Source organism: Elgaria multicarinata, chromosome 4 (genome assembly GCF_023053635.1).
Source record: "Elgaria multicarinata webbii isolate HBS135686 ecotype San Diego chromosome 4, rElgMul1.1.pri, whole genome shotgun sequence".
NCBI classification, from domain to species: domain Eukaryota; kingdom Metazoa; phylum Chordata; class Lepidosauria; order Squamata; family Anguidae; genus Elgaria; species Elgaria multicarinata.
In genome coordinates this window covers 12,665,442-12,685,244 of record NC_086174.1, presented here as the reverse complement: position 1 = coordinate 12,685,244, position 19,803 = coordinate 12,665,442, and the positions used below count along the sequence as shown (strand labels likewise).

The 19,803-nt window shown below is 40.4% G+C and overlaps 1 protein-coding gene across 1 annotated transcript in view; it reads right to left on the bottom strand.

Moving 5' to 3' along the window:
* The window catches only part of FANCL (FA complementation group L), a 56,348-nt gene extending 42,061 nt beyond the window's left edge, over window positions 1-14,287 (bottom strand). The window contains exons 1-3 of the mRNA XM_063123806.1: window positions 14,174-14,287; window positions 5,428-5,486; window positions 1,326-1,386 (exon numbers count right to left, since the gene is read on the bottom strand). Of these exons, the coding sequence (XP_062979876.1) occupies window positions 1,326-1,386; window positions 5,428-5,486; window positions 14,174-14,269 (216 nt within the window). The 5' untranslated portion in view covers window positions 14,270-14,287. The remainder of the gene's footprint in view (window positions 1-1,325; window positions 1,387-5,427; window positions 5,487-14,173) is intronic.
* Window positions 14,288-19,803: the final 5,516 nt, after the last annotated feature.

The window sequence follows — 19,803 nt, the reverse complement described above, 5'->3', positions numbered from 1 at the left end:
AGAGATGAGGAGAAGGTTTAGGAGGAAAAACAAGCAATTCAGTCTTTGCCATGTTAAGCTTCAAGCGACGATGAAGCAGCCAAGCTGAGATATCTGAAAGACATGCCGAGATACGATCGTGAACATCAGGAGAAAGTTCCGGAGATGACAGATATAGTTGTGTATCATCGGCGTACAGATGATATTGGAGACCATGAGATTGAATAAGCTTGCCCAAGGGCAACATGTATAAGGAAAACAACAACGGGCCAAGCACCGAGCCTTGCGGAACCCCTACTGAAAGGGGAAAGGAGGAAGACGAGCTGCCATTAGTCAACACGCTGAAAGAGCGACCCGCTAGATAGGAGGCAAACCAGTTATAGACAGAGCCACAAAATCCAAGGTCATGAAGGGAATCTAAGAGAAGATCATGATCAACCGTGTCAAAGGCTGCAGTTAGATCAAGGAGAATAAGAACGGAATAATGGCCTTTAGACTTGGCAGTAAGGAGATCATTGGTGATCTTAGTAAGGGCTGTTTCGGTGGAATGCAGAGGACGGAATCCAGATTGAAATGGATCCAAAGCAGAGTTACTAGATGCACCTGCTATAGATGTTCCTTTTGAAAGTTATTTTCCTGGGTTTTTTTTAGTAATAATTATGAAGATAGTAAGGTTGTTGTTTTCAGGATTTTTAAAAACAACACTTATTTCCATTTGAGAGCATCAATTAAAAAAAGAAAAGAGAAAAAATACTTCATTATCAGAAAACCTGCAGAAAGCGGCAATATGGATGAAATACTTGCCTTCTGAAATAAATTTAAACTACACTACAGAAAGAAAACAATTGCTAACAAAGATATACACACGTGAATTTATAAGCTTTTCAAATATACTGGATTTGAAACATGTTTTTCATTGTAAATAGGTAAGAAAAAGAAAAAGTAATCACCCCAACATAAAAACCCTCCGTACAAGAGAAGAAATGCTCCCTCCTTCTTCCATAACTGTCACAGAGGTTAAATTACCAACACTGATTCCCAGTCACTTACTAAGCCAAGGCAGCTCCTCATCCCCATTCAAAAACTCTACAACAGACCTCCATTATTGGATTTCACCCTTCCCTAATGTGGGATCAGGGTCATAACCTGGCTCATTTTGGAAGTGATCCACAATCCATTTACTTTGAAGCAGTCCTACAAAAAACAACACAACTGTTAAATAACTGTTTACTCATAACTGTTTACTCATGAGTAAATGGGTTGTGGATGGTATATCCTGTCTCAAATATTTATAACAACTCAAGCTCTAGAAACTCAAATATCATCTGCACATTTCACTAGCATACCTGTTTAAGAATCTGAAGATATCCATCTAACAACTTTTTCAAATGCCAACTGCACTGTATCCTGTAAAATACAATATATTCCAGATCAAATAAATGGGGCAACTGAACATTCAAATAGAAAAATGATAATGTTCTTCATTAGTTTTATCTACTTCAGAAGGAAAAAAAAAACAACCTCCTTTCTCTCTCCCCCCCACACACAAATACACAAACATACTACACATACACACAGCCTTTCTTAGTGCTATTGCTATAAGCTGTTCTGTGAAAGTTAAATGTCATTCAGTTTAATACTTTAGAAGCTGACATAACTACTACGTATCCATACAATTGTGCTGAAAATAATAATTCCTGTGAGAAATAACATACTATTTCTGAGAAGATTCGACATTTCTTGCTCTAATGCATTTAGGCTGAAATCCTATCCAGCCTTCCCAACATGGTGCCTTCCAGATGTTTTGGACTACGACTCCCAGGATTCCTGACTATTGGCCATGTTGGCTGGAGCAGATGGAAGCTGAAGTCCAAGATGTCTGTAGGGCACCAAGTTGGTGAATGGTGCTATACACACTTAAGTCCCATTGAACTCAGTGGGGCTTACTTCTGAGTAGGCATGATTAGTATTGTAAATAAGGTAATTCATTTGAAATTAAAGTATGATGGTTAACAAAATAGAAGCATGGGCAGATTTTTAAAAATCCAGTTGCTTATTGCATTTTCTTTAATTAAACTTCAGGCTTTTTTAATATTAAATTTCAAAACAATTGATAGTGGGCCTGTTCAGATGGCACACTAAGCCACAGTTTGGCCACTAACCCTTTTGCAGAAAATGGTCAGTGAGTGTGTTTAAACCATGGTTATGTAACTACCATGATTAGGAATGGTTCACATGGCACGCTAATTCATAGCTCATATGACACGTTAAGCCATAACGTTTAGCTCAAAATGCTTAACCATGTGGCTCGGTGTGTTGTCTGAATAGGGTCAATCAACACACTGGGTAACACATTTCCAGGGTCCTATTTTGTTTACAGAAATATATAAAGACATTTAAATGTGTTTTCCTGAATCATTTTTGTTTGGAAAACTGTGCGCTAGAACTTTAATTGACTTGGGGGGAAAGCACCCCAATGACAAGAATCAAGATTTTTGGGCTGTTTTTACATCCTGTGCACTCTTTTTGGTTACAGATAGTGGCAGCCATGTGAATGGTAAGGAGTTGAAATTTGGAGATATATTTAAACCTCTTCAGCAGAAAGGTACCCAGAAAAGCTTTCAGACCATAAAACAAGACAGTCCCTATCCTAGGCTTACAATCTAAAAACAGACAAAAGAAAAAAGAGATATGGAAGGGAAATAGTCATTCTACAAGTTTCTAAGCAAATTCTTGAAGGAAAAGTCCAAGAGTTGTATTTTTGCCTGCACAGACTGGACTATGTTAAACATTGTAAGTTGCTTTCACAAGATATATTTAAAATATATGGAGGGAGCAACCCTATGGCCCCTAGTCAGTGTCTGAGCAACCATAGGTTATATCAGATGCCCTAATCCAAGGTCAGGGCCAGCACTTGGGGTCAGGGGAATCTGATCTCCACCCCACCCTCCCCTTCACAGCCGGTGCAGAAAGAATCATACTGGCTGCTCTCTGAGGTCAGAAACTCATCTTTGAAGAAGGGGGCATTCAGGAGAGGGGAGGAGACTGGAGAGGCCAGAATATGAGTTATCCTGAGGCCTCTCCAGCCTTCTTCCCTTCCTCTTCAAAGCGCCCCAGCTAGATGGGCAAAAAAGCTCAGCTAGCAAAACATGCAGGGCGGGAGGTGAAGATCACTTCTGTCTCTCCTCCTCCCATGCATAGCATGATCACAACCCTCCAAGTTTTGGGGCTTATGATCATTGAGGGTATAACCCATAGGATTGCATATTTTAAGCATTAATCTCCTACACGAGCTGCACTGATTTTAAACCAATCTCTATGATGCAGGTTCAAAAATGCAATTGTGCTATCCTCTGTATTTTCCATCACAAGATGCCACACCTTCCCTTCCGCTGGCCATTGATTACTGTATGAACACTACACATTCTCCAGCGGCTATAAGGGATTGATAACATGCCTCAGTAAGACCACATCTGTTCAGGTGGACAGGAAAATGTACATCAATCATCATCTTATTCTAATTAAATAGCTTCATTAGTAAGGACTATAATTCAAATTTAAAATGGCTATTTGCCATATTACATACTGCGCCAACAACAATAAGTAATTTAAAATACGTACTGTGGAAAAAAGGTTTTCCTCGTGTCTCTTTTGAAAGTACCTGCCTTGGCAGCATGAATCATAAAACCTTTAAATAGGCCTAGCTATTCTTATATCAGATTTGGTCTATTGCAGTCAATGAAAGTAAACTAAACTAAACTAAACACAAGTCTACTAACACATGTAATTTGTTAATAGCAGCTTTAATTAATTTGGATATGTCTGACCTATATTGCACATAATTCAGTATCTCAATTTTCACATAAACACGCATGAGTATTTCATCTATATCTCGAGTTGCATAATTAAAAGGTAAAGGGAACCAGTTTTCACTGACCATTCAGCTTCACTTAAAGGGATCATAAGCCTCCTCATAACCTGTGTAACCAACCGTTTCTATCAGCTTTTATACCTATTATGCTCATTGAAATGCAATACAAATTCCATTCAAGCTTTGCATCTCAGAGAACAATGCACTTTTCAGAACATGCGCTGCATGTTATAAATTCTGAAACAAGAAACTGACTGCTGTTCTCCTGTGTCTTATAAACAGCTTCATAAAAGGATACATATACCTTTGATGTCTTTCTGCAAGCTAAGCTCACTTTCAGAAATTTTCAATTTTAAACAGGCCTGGATGGATTCCACTTGACTCAAATTACGTTAGCACAACCTATTTAGGGTTACTGCACATGTACATTGGTATAAAGGTGAAAAGGTGCATGCCCCCATACATTCAGAAATGTTAAAAAACTAACAAATAATGTATACATATTTGGTCCCTGTTGTAAATAGAATAATCTACATGTTAATCCTTTACAGATTAATTCATGTAATCCAAATTATTCTAGTGTAAAAGTAGAGAGCACAAACAGACAAGTTGCATAATAATATACATAGCTCTAAACGTTTCAAAAAAGTGAGACAAATCACAACCCAAATGGAAAGGCAAAAACAATAAACCATACACTCAGAACTGTCAGTCAAGTTGTGCTGGACAAATGTTTATTCCAGCCATGAAATACAATTTTCAGTCAAAGCATGGTGTAAAGTCTGAGTATTCTAATGAGAAACAATATAATGGCCTCCTCCTCCTCCATCTCAATCTGCAGCAATCTCAGCTGACGGACACCAGTTCACGGTGTATGACAACAACTTTAAATTTGAGCATGCTGTAGCTCCCAGCTCACACTGAGCAGTTGGTGTGAAACACTCTATACACAGAATCTCACTGTTCACATTTTATCAACAACCAACCTAATTTGGGATAGGAGAGGCATGCAGGACGGTTTAATCACCATCTAAATGAACACTTCATAAAAATAGTATATCATGACATGAACTGGGACATCCTAAAATTTGAAGCAGTCATATTTCCGTGTGTGTGTGAGTGTGCACCGACCACCCTCCTATGAGCCCCCAAGGTTGGAGAGAGAATGGTATCACCTGGAGTCCCAATACTTGATTAACTATACCTACAATACTATTTTCTTGGTTAACGGATTAAAAGCATTTCAGTTTTACAACAGCTATGTACTGAGTATAACCCCAATATGATTCACTCTCAAACCAAATATCTACAGAATTTCTGGGCACATTCTTCTGTGGTTGTTCTCTAGTTTGCAGAATCAGAATACATTTCCTCACTCTGATATACTATACTAAACCTTCCCATACCCTGCCCTGATTGGTTACACTTAACCTTATTTGTGTCAAGATTAACTAGTTAAAACCATTCAGCAAACTTACATTTTTGATATTCTGGAAAACTGTTCTCACAAAGGGCATATTAAAAATGAAAAGGTTATCCTCCAATATAGGAAAAATATAGAAAATCATAAAACTCACCTAGCATTTTTCATCTGAAGATCCAATGGTAACAATATCCTTATATGAAAGTCTCTGCCCTAGAAAAGTAGTATCTCATTAAGCAAAATATCTACAAATATAGCTAATTAGCAGAGCCTGAGTGCATGACATGTCAGCAAATTTTTTCAAAGTATGCCTTGAATCAATTTAACTTTAAAATTATTTTTATTTGTTTTTAATCTACTACTATTCACTCAAAGCCTTTGGCAATAAAATAATACTAATTCATATGCCCAAACACTGTGGTCATGGATAAGATGTAAATACAGAGCAGTAGGAGCAATTTCTCCAACACCATTACTAGAGAAACATAGTGAGATGACCAAGGCTAATTCGTGAAAATACAAAAACATGGAAATATTTTAGAAATTATGAGATGTTTGGATTATCTTTTGAGTTCTGATTTCTGTGCCTTTAAAAACAAGATATTACCATTTTGATTATATATGTTCAAATATCACAATAAGCCAGAATTCTTTAGCACTCTGGCTTATTGACTACATTTGGATGTCACAACAGCCCAAAGATTTTTAAACCCTAGTGTTGTTGTGAATGAAGTGGGAACAAGCAAGCTTCGGCCTTAGCTAGACCTAATGTTTATCCTGGGATCGTCCTGGGGTCATCCCTGTTCATGTAAATGACACACAGGGGATCCAGTGAGCAGGCAGGGACGACTCCGGGATGATCCCGGAATAAACCTTAGGTCTAGCTAAGGCCTTCATGATCGCTCCTGCAGGAGCTAAACGGTGCAGGGGTGCTTTGTCCTGGGTTGTTTAGTATGACATCTGAACCGGGAACTCGGGGTTCTTGGGGAGTCACAATCCAGAGCTGGAACTCATATTGGGAAGAGATAACCCAGAGCAGGAACCCATAAAAATTCCACATAATATGACATTTACAACACATTAAGACTTAATTCACACATCATGATGGCAAATCATGGATTCTTTAACCCATGATTCACAGGAATGTGTGCCCTCTGCAAGCCATGTCCATTTACTGTAAACAACCGCCAATCAGCTCTTTCAGAGGTTGCCAGTGTGAGGTGTGAACCCAAACTGATGGGTTACTTAGTGGATAACCCATAGTTTGTTGCTGATTGGAGGTTGTTTACTTAAATGGAAATGGCTTGAATGGAGCTGTGACATACAAATAGGCCTTAAGTGTGTTTTAAAGTTCTATCAAATATTTCAAGTCAAATACTCAGGGACAAAAAAAATCAGAGTGTACTTTTTAAACTCTCTTTACTAAATATAAATAAAACAACCAAGCTAAATTAGATCACTCTCTAGAGCATCAAATCTGTTTACAGTTCCAAATTTTCCAATACAGAATTTTTTCAGAATTCTCTGTTTCAAATTACAGTGACATGGGGTGGAAACATTTATGGAATATTTTTCTACAGAAAACTTTGTTTCATAAGTTCATTAGTAAAAAAAATAACGAATGCAAGGCAATTGCAAATGCAGCATTAGGCAAGCTTGGCAGTTTCAAAGTTGTAATTAACATTTTTCAGAGGATTGTCCTTAGCAAGTATGTCAGAAAATACATAGATGTCATTGAAATACATACTGTATACCTCTCAGAGTGAAATAGAACTAATAGTGACAGCGAAACTGATGGTGCCCCAACAACCTCAGTGGAACAGAGTTAAATTCTGTTGAAATATGTGAGTGGTTGTCAGCATATCATGCATTTCTTTGGGTTGCTAAAATTAATTAGTGTGTCAACAGTTTTCAGTTGCTTTGTTTACCCCCTTAAATTTAAATAACATAAGGGAAGTACATACTATTGTCTTAAATCTTTACAAGCATTCAAATAAAAGTTTTGACATAAATTAACATTTAAATCATTTGAAGTGTGCTTTAATCTTTTTTTCAGATATTTCAGGTCAAATACTTGCGGTGTATTGGAACAAAAAATTAACATAGGGTACTTTTTTTTAGCTTTGTTTACTAAATACAAGCAAAATAAACACGCTAATTTAAAACTCCCTAGGGCATTTTAATGCCAACTGAAATACCTCCTGCCCAGGTTCTAGAGGCATATTTTGCAGGGATAAAACATTCTTCTGAAACCCAGCAGGAGAAAGGGGCTGCAAGGGGTGGGGGTGAATTTGTATCTGAAAAGCAGTGAGGGAGGGTTAAGCACACTTCTCAAAGTCACTTTTCCTTAAATAAAGCAGTTCTTGGAACGAAAAGAAACACCTTTGCATTATCTACTTTGACCTTGAAGAAAGTAGCTTTTTTTGACAGTGAATTCCACCAAAATCAATGGGATTTGGCTCAAACAAGTAAGTTTATTTATTTAGGCAATTTTATTTATTCAGTACTACCTTATGAAACTTCCCATTGAGGCAGGAGCAGAATCACTGGAAGATAGTCCCCTCAGTATCTAACCCTCCACTCGGTCCAGAAGGACTGGTATCATGGTTGATATCAAAAAATGCTAAGAGATCCAAGGAAAATCAACAGGGCTATTCTCCCTGCCAATCTTCCAGTAAAAAAAATTGTCCAAAGCAAGTTGACCAAAGCAGTCTCAGTACCAAACCCTGGGCTTAAGAGGGATCAACATTTATCTAGGTAATCTGTTTCATCTAGAAGTACCTGGAGCTGCTAAGCTTTTCAATTACTTTGGCCAAAAATAGAAAATATGACATTGCAAGGAAAGGAACCTTAAAACAAAATGCTTAATATTCACACTTGTATTGTTATAGAAGGGATCTGCAACAAATTGTTGCAGTATGGAGTGTTCCTATTCAGGGTAGCAGTCAGGCAACCACGCTGTTTTTCAGGCTTACTGTTTCATTCTGTTTCATTCTCTCTCCTGTTCTTCCCTGCAAGTTTTCCATTCCCCTTTCTTCCAATAATCAGTCAGCATTCCATGACCACTAAGCAAACATCCTTTCTCATTGAGCTGGGAATATTTTTTACTCCCCAATTTTTTTTCCTACTTCTGCAAACTTTGGGGTTCTCCCGAGCCTACTGATACCTTTCCCTTGTGCATGGATGGTGCCATTTTGGCTACATAAAATGAACACCTGAGTGAGTTTACTACTAGTATATATGATTCTGTTCCTATAAGATGGTATTACATATCTGAGAAATACATTTGTTTGAAAGGAAGCTAAAGCTATTGGTCAGGTGGGGTATTGCCCATTATTCTAATTGTCCTAATATGCACTAAAGCCATAGGCTGCTACAGGGCTCGTTGAGAGCGGAGCATAAAATACAACATGAAATTCTGTCACTACTTAATCCATGTAGTGGAAAATCAACTAAAGTTGGTTAACAATTTCATGACTTGGATTGGTCAGGGTTTGTAATTTGTGCTCAATTTTAACAAGTTATCAGGACTTCCCAGAACAAGCATTTTGTCTCAGCTAAAGTAGTGTCACGAACAGGAAAGATTCTTCTTTCTAATAAAAATTAGTTCTATGCTAGCATTTGATGAAGTAGGTAATCATCTACATCATCTCTTTGAATAAAATGTATTTATTTCATTTTTAGTCTGCCCAACAACAAAAAGTTGCTGGGATGGATTTTATGATAAAAGAATAAAAACAGTATAAAATAGTACACAGTAAAAACAATAATAGCACAGGAAATTCTCTTTTGCTTTCAATACAATCCTATATATGAGTTCTCAGAAATATGCACCACTGAATTCAATGGGACTTACCCCCATGCAACTGAGTATCAGACAGCAACCTTTACTTCAGCTTAATGGTTTAACTGGACTGTTTCAATATATTTCCTAATACAGATTGCTATTGGCCAAATTTGGAAAAACAAATGAGAGTATCAGGTGTCCCCCAACGCCTCCAATTCATAAAACTCTGATCAAGGAAGTATTTCAACTATATTTAGAAATAGTTATCAGCTAGCCAATAATTATTTCAGAATTTGTACAAAGGAACGGATGTTTCAAGAAACTGTCATAAGGTAGTTTGAAGAATAGAGAAACACAATTAATGTACCCTATAACCTTTACCTTTATAGTATATTGTTACTCTCACGTCTATTACATTTAAATGGCCTTTTTTATAAAATAAAAAGCAGATGTAATTCCGACCTTTTGTAAAGGTCAAATAACTATGATTCAGTGTTTCATTAAAGTACTGAAATATACTTTTAAAAAAAACCTTTAAAAAGACACTCTCATACAGAAAAATATAGTACCATACGTAGATGCTGTAAATTCTAGACATACTAACCCTTAGTTAACAGGGGAGGGAAACATTTTGCTTCTCCCCCTCCCTTTTCTAGATTTTGACAGCATTTTGTGTACAACCAGTTACTTCTTTATCTCTTTGCTGTAAAAAGAGAAAGGGGGAAAGAATCTTGACAAGTCAAAAGAAGGTTCCCCTTCAGATAATGCAGCTGTTGTGAGATGAAATCTCATTGGTTCAAAAAAGCAGAGATGGGTTGTAGGGTGCTAAGGCAAGGTCTCTGTCTGAGGGAACTTCCAGAAAATCCATGGAAGTGTGGGAAGAAGGAGAACAATGAAGAAAGTTGACTCTTCTCTCCATATGTTACCACCCCCATCAGTTGCTGGGTCTCTTGCACATAGATCTCTCACCACCTCTGAGATAAGGAGAGATTCAAATCACAGGTGCTTAGAATACACCCCCACCACCCCAGTGGGCTCGCAGCTGGGTCTCTGTACATATAATGGAGTAAAGTGGTTGAATTGGTAGAATGAACAGTAATGCTTCAAAATCAACACCAATCACAGAGCATGCAAAAATGTGACCTCCTCTCTTGCAGTCTGATACAATCGATTCGAATCCCACAGGATTCTATACCTGCCCACCCCAGCACCCCAAATTCTACTTCATCGGTAGACTGTTTGCTGAGTATGAGATCAATGTAGGTTTGAGTATGGGTTGAATATAGGTTGTCATTGAACTGTGGCTTGCTGTGTTGGATGAACCGAATTGTGCTAACAAACCATGGCTTGTTAACCATTAACAACCCACAGCTCTCAATCCAAAAACAAACCATGGGTTCTCTTTGTGGCTTGTCCTTGCTTAATAAACCATATTTTGTAAGCACAGCTGGGTTTACAACAACACACATTTCAAGAACAACAACAAAAATGATTGAATGACAACCGACACTCAACCCATGAACCTTCAGAGTGGTTCGTTGTATTGTGTGAACCCAGTCTATGCCTATGCAACTATCGAGGGGGGCTGACTCTACTAGGCAGCTCCATCCCCTACCTTTGAGAAATAAAATCATGACAAGAGAAAAACCCATCCAGAAGCCAGAGGAGAAGCTGCAGGGAGCTTAGCTTCTTCCCTCCCCACAAGAAAGAGCACTCAGCTCTAAATGACAGTTGAACTGGGACTATAGAAATGAGGGGAAGCACATTCTCTTGCCAACAGCCAAGGGCTGCTGGGGCAATTGCAGCACCTGTGTCCAAGCAAGGCCACCAGCAAGAAAACCAGGCCCCAACTGGATATGCAATTGCCACTTTATTTATTTAGAGTATTTTTATCCCGCACCTCAGCCAAAAGGCTCTCGGCTTACAATGTATCAATAAAGAAGACAGTCCCTACCCTCAGGCTTACATTCTAAAAAAAAAGACATGACACACAAGGAAAAGTGGATGGGGAGGGAAGAGGGAGAAAAGAAAAAGAAAATGCCTTCTCTGTCCATTCCCCTTCTCTCTTTAAAGAAACACACACACACACCGGATGTGACCTACTTTAAGGGACACCCTTGCCCTGAAAAAAATAAATAAAATAAAATCAAAAATAAATAAGGGAGAACTACCTTCTTTCCCACCATAGTCACAGAGAACTTTTCAGTCAGACTACCTGTCCATCTAACCCATGACTATTCCCATCTGCCAGGCAACAGCCCTCCAGATGAAATTTCTGTAAAAATAAAAGAAAAAAGAAGTCTGGCTCCACAAGGTCCTCCTCCAGGTGTTTTTAAACTGTTGGTTATTTTATTATGGTTTTAATTTTTGTGAACCGCCCAGAGAGCTTCAGCTATTGGGCGGTATAAAAATGTAATAAATAAACAAATACTCCGAGGGACGCTCTGAGGATGGCTACAAGGGAGAGGGCCTTTTCAGTGGTGGCCCCCCAATTATGGAATGATCTCCCCGACGAGGCTCACCTGGCACCAACACTGTTATCTTTCCGGCACCAGGTCAAGACTTTTCTCTTTTCCCAGGCAGTTAACAACATATGCCAAGTTTTTACCTGACCCCAGAATAGGTTATTTTAAAAGGATATTGTTGTTTTTATGCTTTTGACGGTTTAAAATTTTTATATTAGTTTTTAATGTTCACTATTTTTAACGTTTGTAAACCACTCAGAGAGTTTCGGCTATGGGGCAGTATATAAATGTAATAAATAAATAAATCAGCTGCTCCTTGAACCTTTTAACTGAAGACGCCAGGGACTGAACAATTTCACACGCAAAAAGCATGCGCTCTACCATTGGAGTTTATGGTCTCTCCCAAATCAGTGATTCCCTGGGAAACATTCTGGGAGGGGGAAGCAACACATAGGGTGGGTTTGCACAATCACAAGGGGAAAGTAAAGCCACAGTGGCTTAATTTCCCTCCCTATGCGTGCCGGTCGTGAGCTGCCTAATTACCCTTGCTAAGTTGCCAATTAGGAAGCTCACAACCAGAGGGGAAATAGGCCACTAGTGCAAACCCCAGTCAAAAAGAGCCACCTCATACCGTTCAACCGGTTCTGGATGGGGTTGCACTCCCCCTGAAGGAGCAGGTTCGTAGTTTGGGGGTTCTCCTAGAACCATCTTTGTCACTTGAGGCTCAGGTGTCCTTGGTGGCACAGAGTGCTTTCTACCAACTCCGGTTGGTGGCCCAGCTACGCCCCTATCTGGACAGGGATAACCTAGCTTCAGTTGTCTATACTCTGGTAACTTCCAAATTAGATTACTGCAATACCCTCTACATGGGGCAGCCTTTGAAGACAGTTCGGAAGCTGCAGCTTGTGCAAAATGCGGTGGCCAGATTGAGAGCTGGAACAGGGAGGTTTGAGCGTATAACACCGATTCTGGACCGCTTGCATTGGCTGCCTATACGTTTCTGAGCCCAATTCAAAGTGTTGGTTTTAACCTATAAAGCCTTACACGGCTTGAGATCACAATACCTGACGGAACGCCTCTCCCGACATGAACCTACCCGTACACTGCGCTCAACATCTAAGGTCCTCCTCCAAGTGCCTACTCCGAGGGAAGCTCTGAGGATAGCAACAAGGAAGAGGGCCTTTTCGGTGGTGCCCCCCGACTGTGGAATGACCTCCCCGATGAGGCTCGCCTGGTGCCAATATTGTTATCTTTTCGGCGCCAGGTCAAGACTTTTCTCTTCTCCCAGCATTTTAACAGCATTTAACGTTAAGTTTGTTTTTTTAACGGACCCCCAGAATTGTTGTTTTAAATGGATACTGTTGTTTTTATGTTTCTGATGGTTTTTTAAATTTTGTATACGTTTTAATGTGTACCATTTTTAACTGTTGTAAACCACCCAGAGAGCTTCGGTTGTGGGGCGGTATACAGGGCTGGTGCTACCATAGAGGCCACTCAGGCGGCCGCCTAGAGCGCCAAGCTAAGAGGGGCGCCGGGCACAGCGCAGCATTCTCGTGCGTTGGTTGTGAGCCGGGCCGGCCTGAGGATTCAGCTGGGCCTGGGCGGGCGAGATAGCGGCCTGCGCCCGCCCAGTTGAAGCAAAGCCAGGGACGCTGGGGTGGGAATGGGGCGGCTCCACGTTCGGACTTTAGGAACGCACCTGGAAGAGAGAGAGAATGTATGGGTGAATGGGGTGCATGGGGTCATTGAGTGAATGCATGTGTTCATGCGTGTGTTTGTTTGGAGTGAGTGATGCTGAGTGTGTGTGTGCGCACGTGTGTGAGATGGGGGGGATGATTTGGAGGTGACATTCCTATTAAATAATGCATTTTAGACCCATAGACATCCTTTCCAATTTGTTTGCTATAATTGGCATGACGTATTTCTTGCATTTTAAAATAAATTGAGCAGTTTCAAGTTTTGTACTTATTTTTTCCAAGAAACATATGTTCTTTAAAATCAAAGTTGCCATTTTTGGGGGATGGGTGGGAGGGTGGGTGAAAGTATCTCACCTTGCCTAGGGCGCAAAATAAGTCTGGCACCGGCCCTGGCGGTATATAAATGTCATAAATAAATAAATACCCGCTGCTCTATCATTCTAGCGTTTTCTACCTCAGGTGGGCAGAAACTTAGTGTCCAGATGTTTCCGCCTTCAGCACCCAGAAGCCCCTGCCAGCATGACCAATGGTCAAGGATGCTGGGAGTGGAAGTCCAAAACACCTGGAAGGCTACTTGCCCACTGGCAGAAAGGCCTCTCCATAACACTCTTCCCCTCACCTGCTTCCCGGTCTTTTTTTCTTTTCTTTCTTAAACTTAAGATAGCCAAGATTGAAATTGGGGCTTTCTGCATTAATAATCTATCCCTGTGAGATGGGGTGAATAGCATCGGTGTTAAGAAGAGTTAATGCGGGGGCGTCATGGTGGCGAGATGCGAGTTCGAATCCTCCCTTGGCCAGAATTTTCATCCTTCGGGACTTCCTGCCTTTCCCTAGCCTACCTCGCAGGGCTCTTGTAAGATACTGGTGAGAAATTGCATGTCCTCAGCCCTAAGCTCCTGCATACGAACTGAATATTCCCCACGTGCGTGTGAAGGAACGAGGTCTCCGTACCTGGATGGTGATGAAGCCCTCATAGACACTCCCTTCCCGGTTCTGAGGTAAAAGAAGCGGGCACTCGCGTAGCAATGATCCGAGACCAGCAGCCATTTCCCGCCCGCTCCTCTCGCTTTGCTACACAGGCCGAGAAGGACAAACTTTTACTTTATACCCCATCCCCGGCGCAGGACATCTCGGCAGAACAGCGCATGCGCCGCCTTCCCTTCACAACCCACCCCGGGCTCCCAACAAGAGTGAAAGCTTCGGTGCGGCGCATGCGTGTTTCCCAATGAACCACAGCGGAATCCGTGGGGCTGGAACCTGGCTCCCGTCGAGAAAAATAAAGAGTGGGGCGGGCACACGAAGCAAACAAAGAGAGAGGAGCGAAGCCTGCGGCTCGCGAGCTTTCTTTTGAAGCGGGGACGGTTATTGCCTGTTTCGTTTTGAATCCTTCCGTTGCCTCGCGCCGCTGGCTGTGATTGGATGGAACCTCCGCAGCGCGCGCGGGGAAGGCCGCGAAGGGGCGGAGCTAGATGAAGCCCGCAGCCTGCCCTCAGTCAGTTTCTTTCTGTGCAGTAGTGAGGTCGTGTTGCTGGGCTGCACTTTATTTACTAAAGTTAAATAAATAAGAGCTGTGCTGATGTGATTTACGCTGAAACCAATTTTACTAGGGTGACCATATGAAAAGGAGGACAGGGTTCCTGTTTTAGGGTGACCATATGAAAAGGAGGACAGGGTTCCTGTTTTAGGGTGACCATATGAAAAGGAGGACAGGGTTCCTGTTTTAGGGTGACCATATGAAAAGGAGGACAGGGTTCCTGTTTTAGGGTGACCATATGAAAAGGAGGACAGGGTTCCTGTATCTTTTAACAGTTGCATAGAAAAGGAAATTTCAGCAGGTGTCCTTTGTATATATGGAGAACCTGGTGAAATTCCCTCTTTGTCACAGCAGTTAAAGGAAGTGAGGCAGGTGGCTACTAGGAGGAGGGCTTTCTCCGCTGTGGCACCCCGGCTGTGGAATGAGCTCCCCAGAGAGGTCCGCCTGGTGCCTACACTGTATTGCTTTTGTCGCCAGCTGAAGACCTTTTTATTCTCTCAGTATTTTAACACTTAATTTTAACTTAAATTTAAATTCTACTGTTTTAACTCTGTGTTTTAATCTTATATCAATTTTGCTGCGTGGTTTTATCCTGGTTGTGCTTTTTATACTGTATTTTGTAATTGTGCTTTTAACCTGTTGGTTGTTTTATTGTGGTTTTAATGTTTTATTGTGGTTTTAATTTTTGTGAACCGCCCAGAGAGCTTCGGCTATTGGGCAGTATAAAAATGTAATAAATAAATAAATAAACAAATAAAGCTGCAGGAGCTATACTAGAGTGACCAGATTTAAAAGATGGCAGGGCACCTGCAGCTTTAACTGTTGTGATGAAGAGGGAATTTCACCAGGTTCCCCATATATGTCTTTTTTGCTAAGTGTAAGCTGCTCCGAGAGCCTTTTTTGGCTGAGGAGCGGGGTATAAGTATGATAAATAAATAAATAAATATATACAAATGGAACCTGCTGAAATTCCCTTTTCTATACAATCGTTAAAAGATACAGGACCCCTACCCTCTTTTTCATATGGTTACCCTTAGTTTTGCAGTGCAATACTAGCCATCTCTACTCAGGAGTAAACCCCATTGTTCGATAGAACTTACTGCAGTCACAGGTGAATGTGCAAAGGATTGTATCCTTGCTCAATTACCTGGGGCTAAGTACCTTTGAATCAATGGGGCTTCTTTTTGGGTAGATATGCACAGGGTCGAGCTGTGAGCCTATTTTTAAAAAGGCTCAAACAAACAGTACAATCTTATGCATGTTTAGACGGGGGGGGGGGGGGAAGGCCTGGGGCTGGGACATGCTGGGAATTGTACGCCTTTTTTTCAGACTAAACATGATAGAAATGCAATAATAAATAAAATAATATAACAAAGAAGAGAGTTTTTTTTGCTGTTTGGTGGAGAAGCATTCAAAAATATGTCTGCAGTCTGAAAAGCAGCATTTGACCCCTCATTCTGTTTAATGGATAGAATGGCTATACATATAGTGAGAGTGATGAATCTCACGCCAGGGATGGGGTGGGGAGGAGATCTGGCACTATTGGGGTACCAAACCAGCCTTCCCCATATTGCCATGCCCACTTCCCCTGACCTGTCCCCGTTTCCCCTGACTACCGATCCATATGGTGGTTTCCCAATTTTTGTACAATTTTGCCCTCTCATTCTAAAAGGTTGAAAATGTCTCTCCTAAGGCTTAGTTACTTTAAGAGCTTTAAACTAAAACATAATGGTAATATATTATTATTATTTATTATTTTCAGCCCCATCAGCATTGCCTTCGCCCTGCTCACCTCTGGAATATAGTTCCCAAAAGCATCTTTGCAATGAATTTTAGCTCTCAGGCTAAAAAAAGGTCTTTCAACCCTGAATGTAACAAAAGAAAATGGCCTTTTGTAAGCTAAATAGAAAAAACAAAAGAGATGCATTCACTATTTTATCCCACCTTTTTCCCAAAGAAGTGGGATACAGATGATATACTTGGTCATACACACACACACACACCACCCAATTTGAGCTTCACAACAACCCTGTGCTGTAAATTAGCCTGAGAGATATTGACTGGCCTAACGTCACTCAGTGGACTTCACAACTGAGCACACCACCTTATCTATTTCCAGTCTCCAACTACTAGATCACATTGGATTTCAAAGGGACCCCCCACAAAAAAAACCCTGTGTACAACTGTCTGCACTGAGCCCTTATCAGTATGCACTTAACTCTGATTTACAATGCTTCTATTGTTTACATTGAATAAGTATGGTGATTTGATAATAAGTACATGTGTATGGGTTTTTTTCTGTCATATTTTCATTTAAGTGAGAAGCAAGATTAACAAGGATGCTGCATTTTGTGTCCGGTTCCAATTTCCATTCTATCACAAAATCAGGGAGGACATACTGGCCTGTATGGAGGTAGATGTTTCAGTGTAATATGTGGATTTATATTACATCATGGTCTTTTGCACCTGTTTCTCTAAAAAGTTGTGTCAAATGGACTTGCTTTTCATCTATGCACATATGCAAAACACGATCTTGGCTCCCCAGAATTATTTCTTCCTGGCAGATGTCCAACAGCAACCATATAAATCAGCTACCTTCTACACATAAAGTACATAGGTTCTCTAATGCCTCATTTACATCTCCTTGAATTATAAAAATATTCCCTTTGCAGACATTGGCAATACCAGAAGACCAGACCAATCCATATGCTGTACTGATTTGGAAGCCCCCACAAGGATACTGTTAATCCCTTTCAAACCTTGAAAATACTTGGAAGTTTTCCAAACTGTCCGCTGAAAGTTTTCCCCTCAGAAATGGTGAATGGGGATTCTGAAACTCCATAATAAGATCTTTGGCTCAGGATATGTTCTTTTACACCAATATAATTACTATTTTCCTGTTCCTTCAAATCCTTCCTCAAAATCCACTTCCTCAGAATGACCTTTCCTAATCGTCATAACTGCATTTTTTCATTGTCTTACTGCCTGTAACATTCTCCCATCTTATGTTTTAAAATATAGATGCATATTTATTTATTTATTTATTTTCTATACCACCCAATAGCTGGAGATCCCTGGGCAGTTCACAAAAATTAAAACCACAAGGGACAGTATAAAATATAAAACATGGAAGATTAAAACCACACTATAAAAGTACAACCATAATAAAACTGAGCAGTAATGCAGAGATTTAAAATTCATCATGTTTATATGCTGTTATCTAATTCATTGACATCTCTCAAAAGTTAAACATAATGCAAATGAGCTCTTTCTGTAGGATTTGTATCAATTTTTCCTTTATAGGAATAGCTCTATGCCTAGACACACTGTAATGGATAAGAATTTCTGTTCTTTCATTGCCTACACTTTACGTTGTACAGGTGACATAATTTTAAATTATGTTTCCAATATTCTGGTAGTATGTCTCTTCCCCTCGTCCAATACGTATTTGTATTATGCAATAATTGTATACTAAAGGCAGAGAACCAGAAAGAAGAAGAAAAGAGAGAAGAAAGGAAAGAATTCCAGAGTCCTAGAGGGAAGAAAGAATCAGAGCCACTGGAACTGTCAAACTGATGTAAGATATTCCTTGGATAAGGGACCTGGGGAAAAATAGGAACACAAGTCTTATGAAGTTAACTGGATGCGTTTATCCCTGGTTATTGTTTTTACTCTATTGCTCATATTGTTTTTTGTGTATTGTGTGTATGTTATAAAACTTTCCTATTTGCATTTTTCTTCAATCGAATTTTAAACTTTGTTATTTTAAAGTTTGTTGTTTGGAACTTTGCAATCTCTTCTTTTTGAGTTACCTACCCCACATCTAATAGCTCACCCCTACATTACCTGAGGCACAGACTATTTTTAAAGACTCCATTTTGCCTTTTCCTTCCTGTGCAGCCTTTCCTGCTGCTTCCTGGGAGAAATCTTTTTTCATTTTCTGGCTGCCTTCACCATGGGGGAATCCGCACGTCGTTCCGAGATCGCTTCTAAGCGACCCCAGTGCAGCGTGAAAGCGATCGTGTACCTGGCCTTTGGAAGAGCCGACGAAGAGACGTCCTTCCCACCACCGCCACCCCGCAGACCTCCTCGCCGGCTGGGACGGAGAGCTCGGGGGAAGAAGGCGGGGTGGAGAGCTTCTTCCGCTCTCAACCCCGCCTTCTTCAGCTGAGCTCTCCTCGCCGGTCGTCGAGGAGGTCTGTGGGTGGCGGCGGGAAGGACGTCTCTTCGTCGGCTCTTCCAAAGGCCAGGTACACGATCGCTTTCACGCTGCACTGGGGTCGCTTAGAAGCGATCTCGGAACGACGTGCGGATTCCCCCATGGTGAAGGCAGCCAGAAAATGAAAAAAGATTTCTCCCAGGAAGCAGCAGGAAAGGCTGCACAGGAAGGAAAAGGCAAAATGGAGCGTGGGGACGCTATTTTGCCTGTTTTCCCTGCTACTCACAGAACAAGGCATTGCTGGTCCATGATATCTATAAAACATAGTTAACAGCAAAAGTAAGATCCTGTGAATTGGTTCAATACATAATTTCACAAAGGCAGTTTAAAAAAAATATAACCAGAAAATCAAATGAGAAATTCAAAAATTATATTAGAAAATGAAACATTTTTAACAATGGAACAAAACAGTTTTTGAATTGTAAAGCTCTACATGAATAAAGTAAAGTCTTTGAATATGAAGATGATTAAAAAGACAATATCATTAGCAAAAGGATATTTACACGTTGGGTCTCTCATTTTGACTGTAATTTTAATTAGCTGGACACTGGGGGGGATGAATATAAAAAAGCCTACATCATGTACTTTATCTTTAAATTGCCTTCCACCTTAATTTTATGCTCTTCAGTTCTTAATGTTTCCCCACCCCCTCTCTTTTGTTCTGTCTGGTGATCAGACTAAAGTGATTTTCTCTCAACCACTTCAGCATTCCAATCTTCAGTTTTTATTCTTTCATTTGCCAAAACTCTCCAGGTAACTTTCCAAACCCTCTGGCTGTATACTTGCATAGCTTTCCTCAGAATTATCAATACAGACATAAAATGTAGT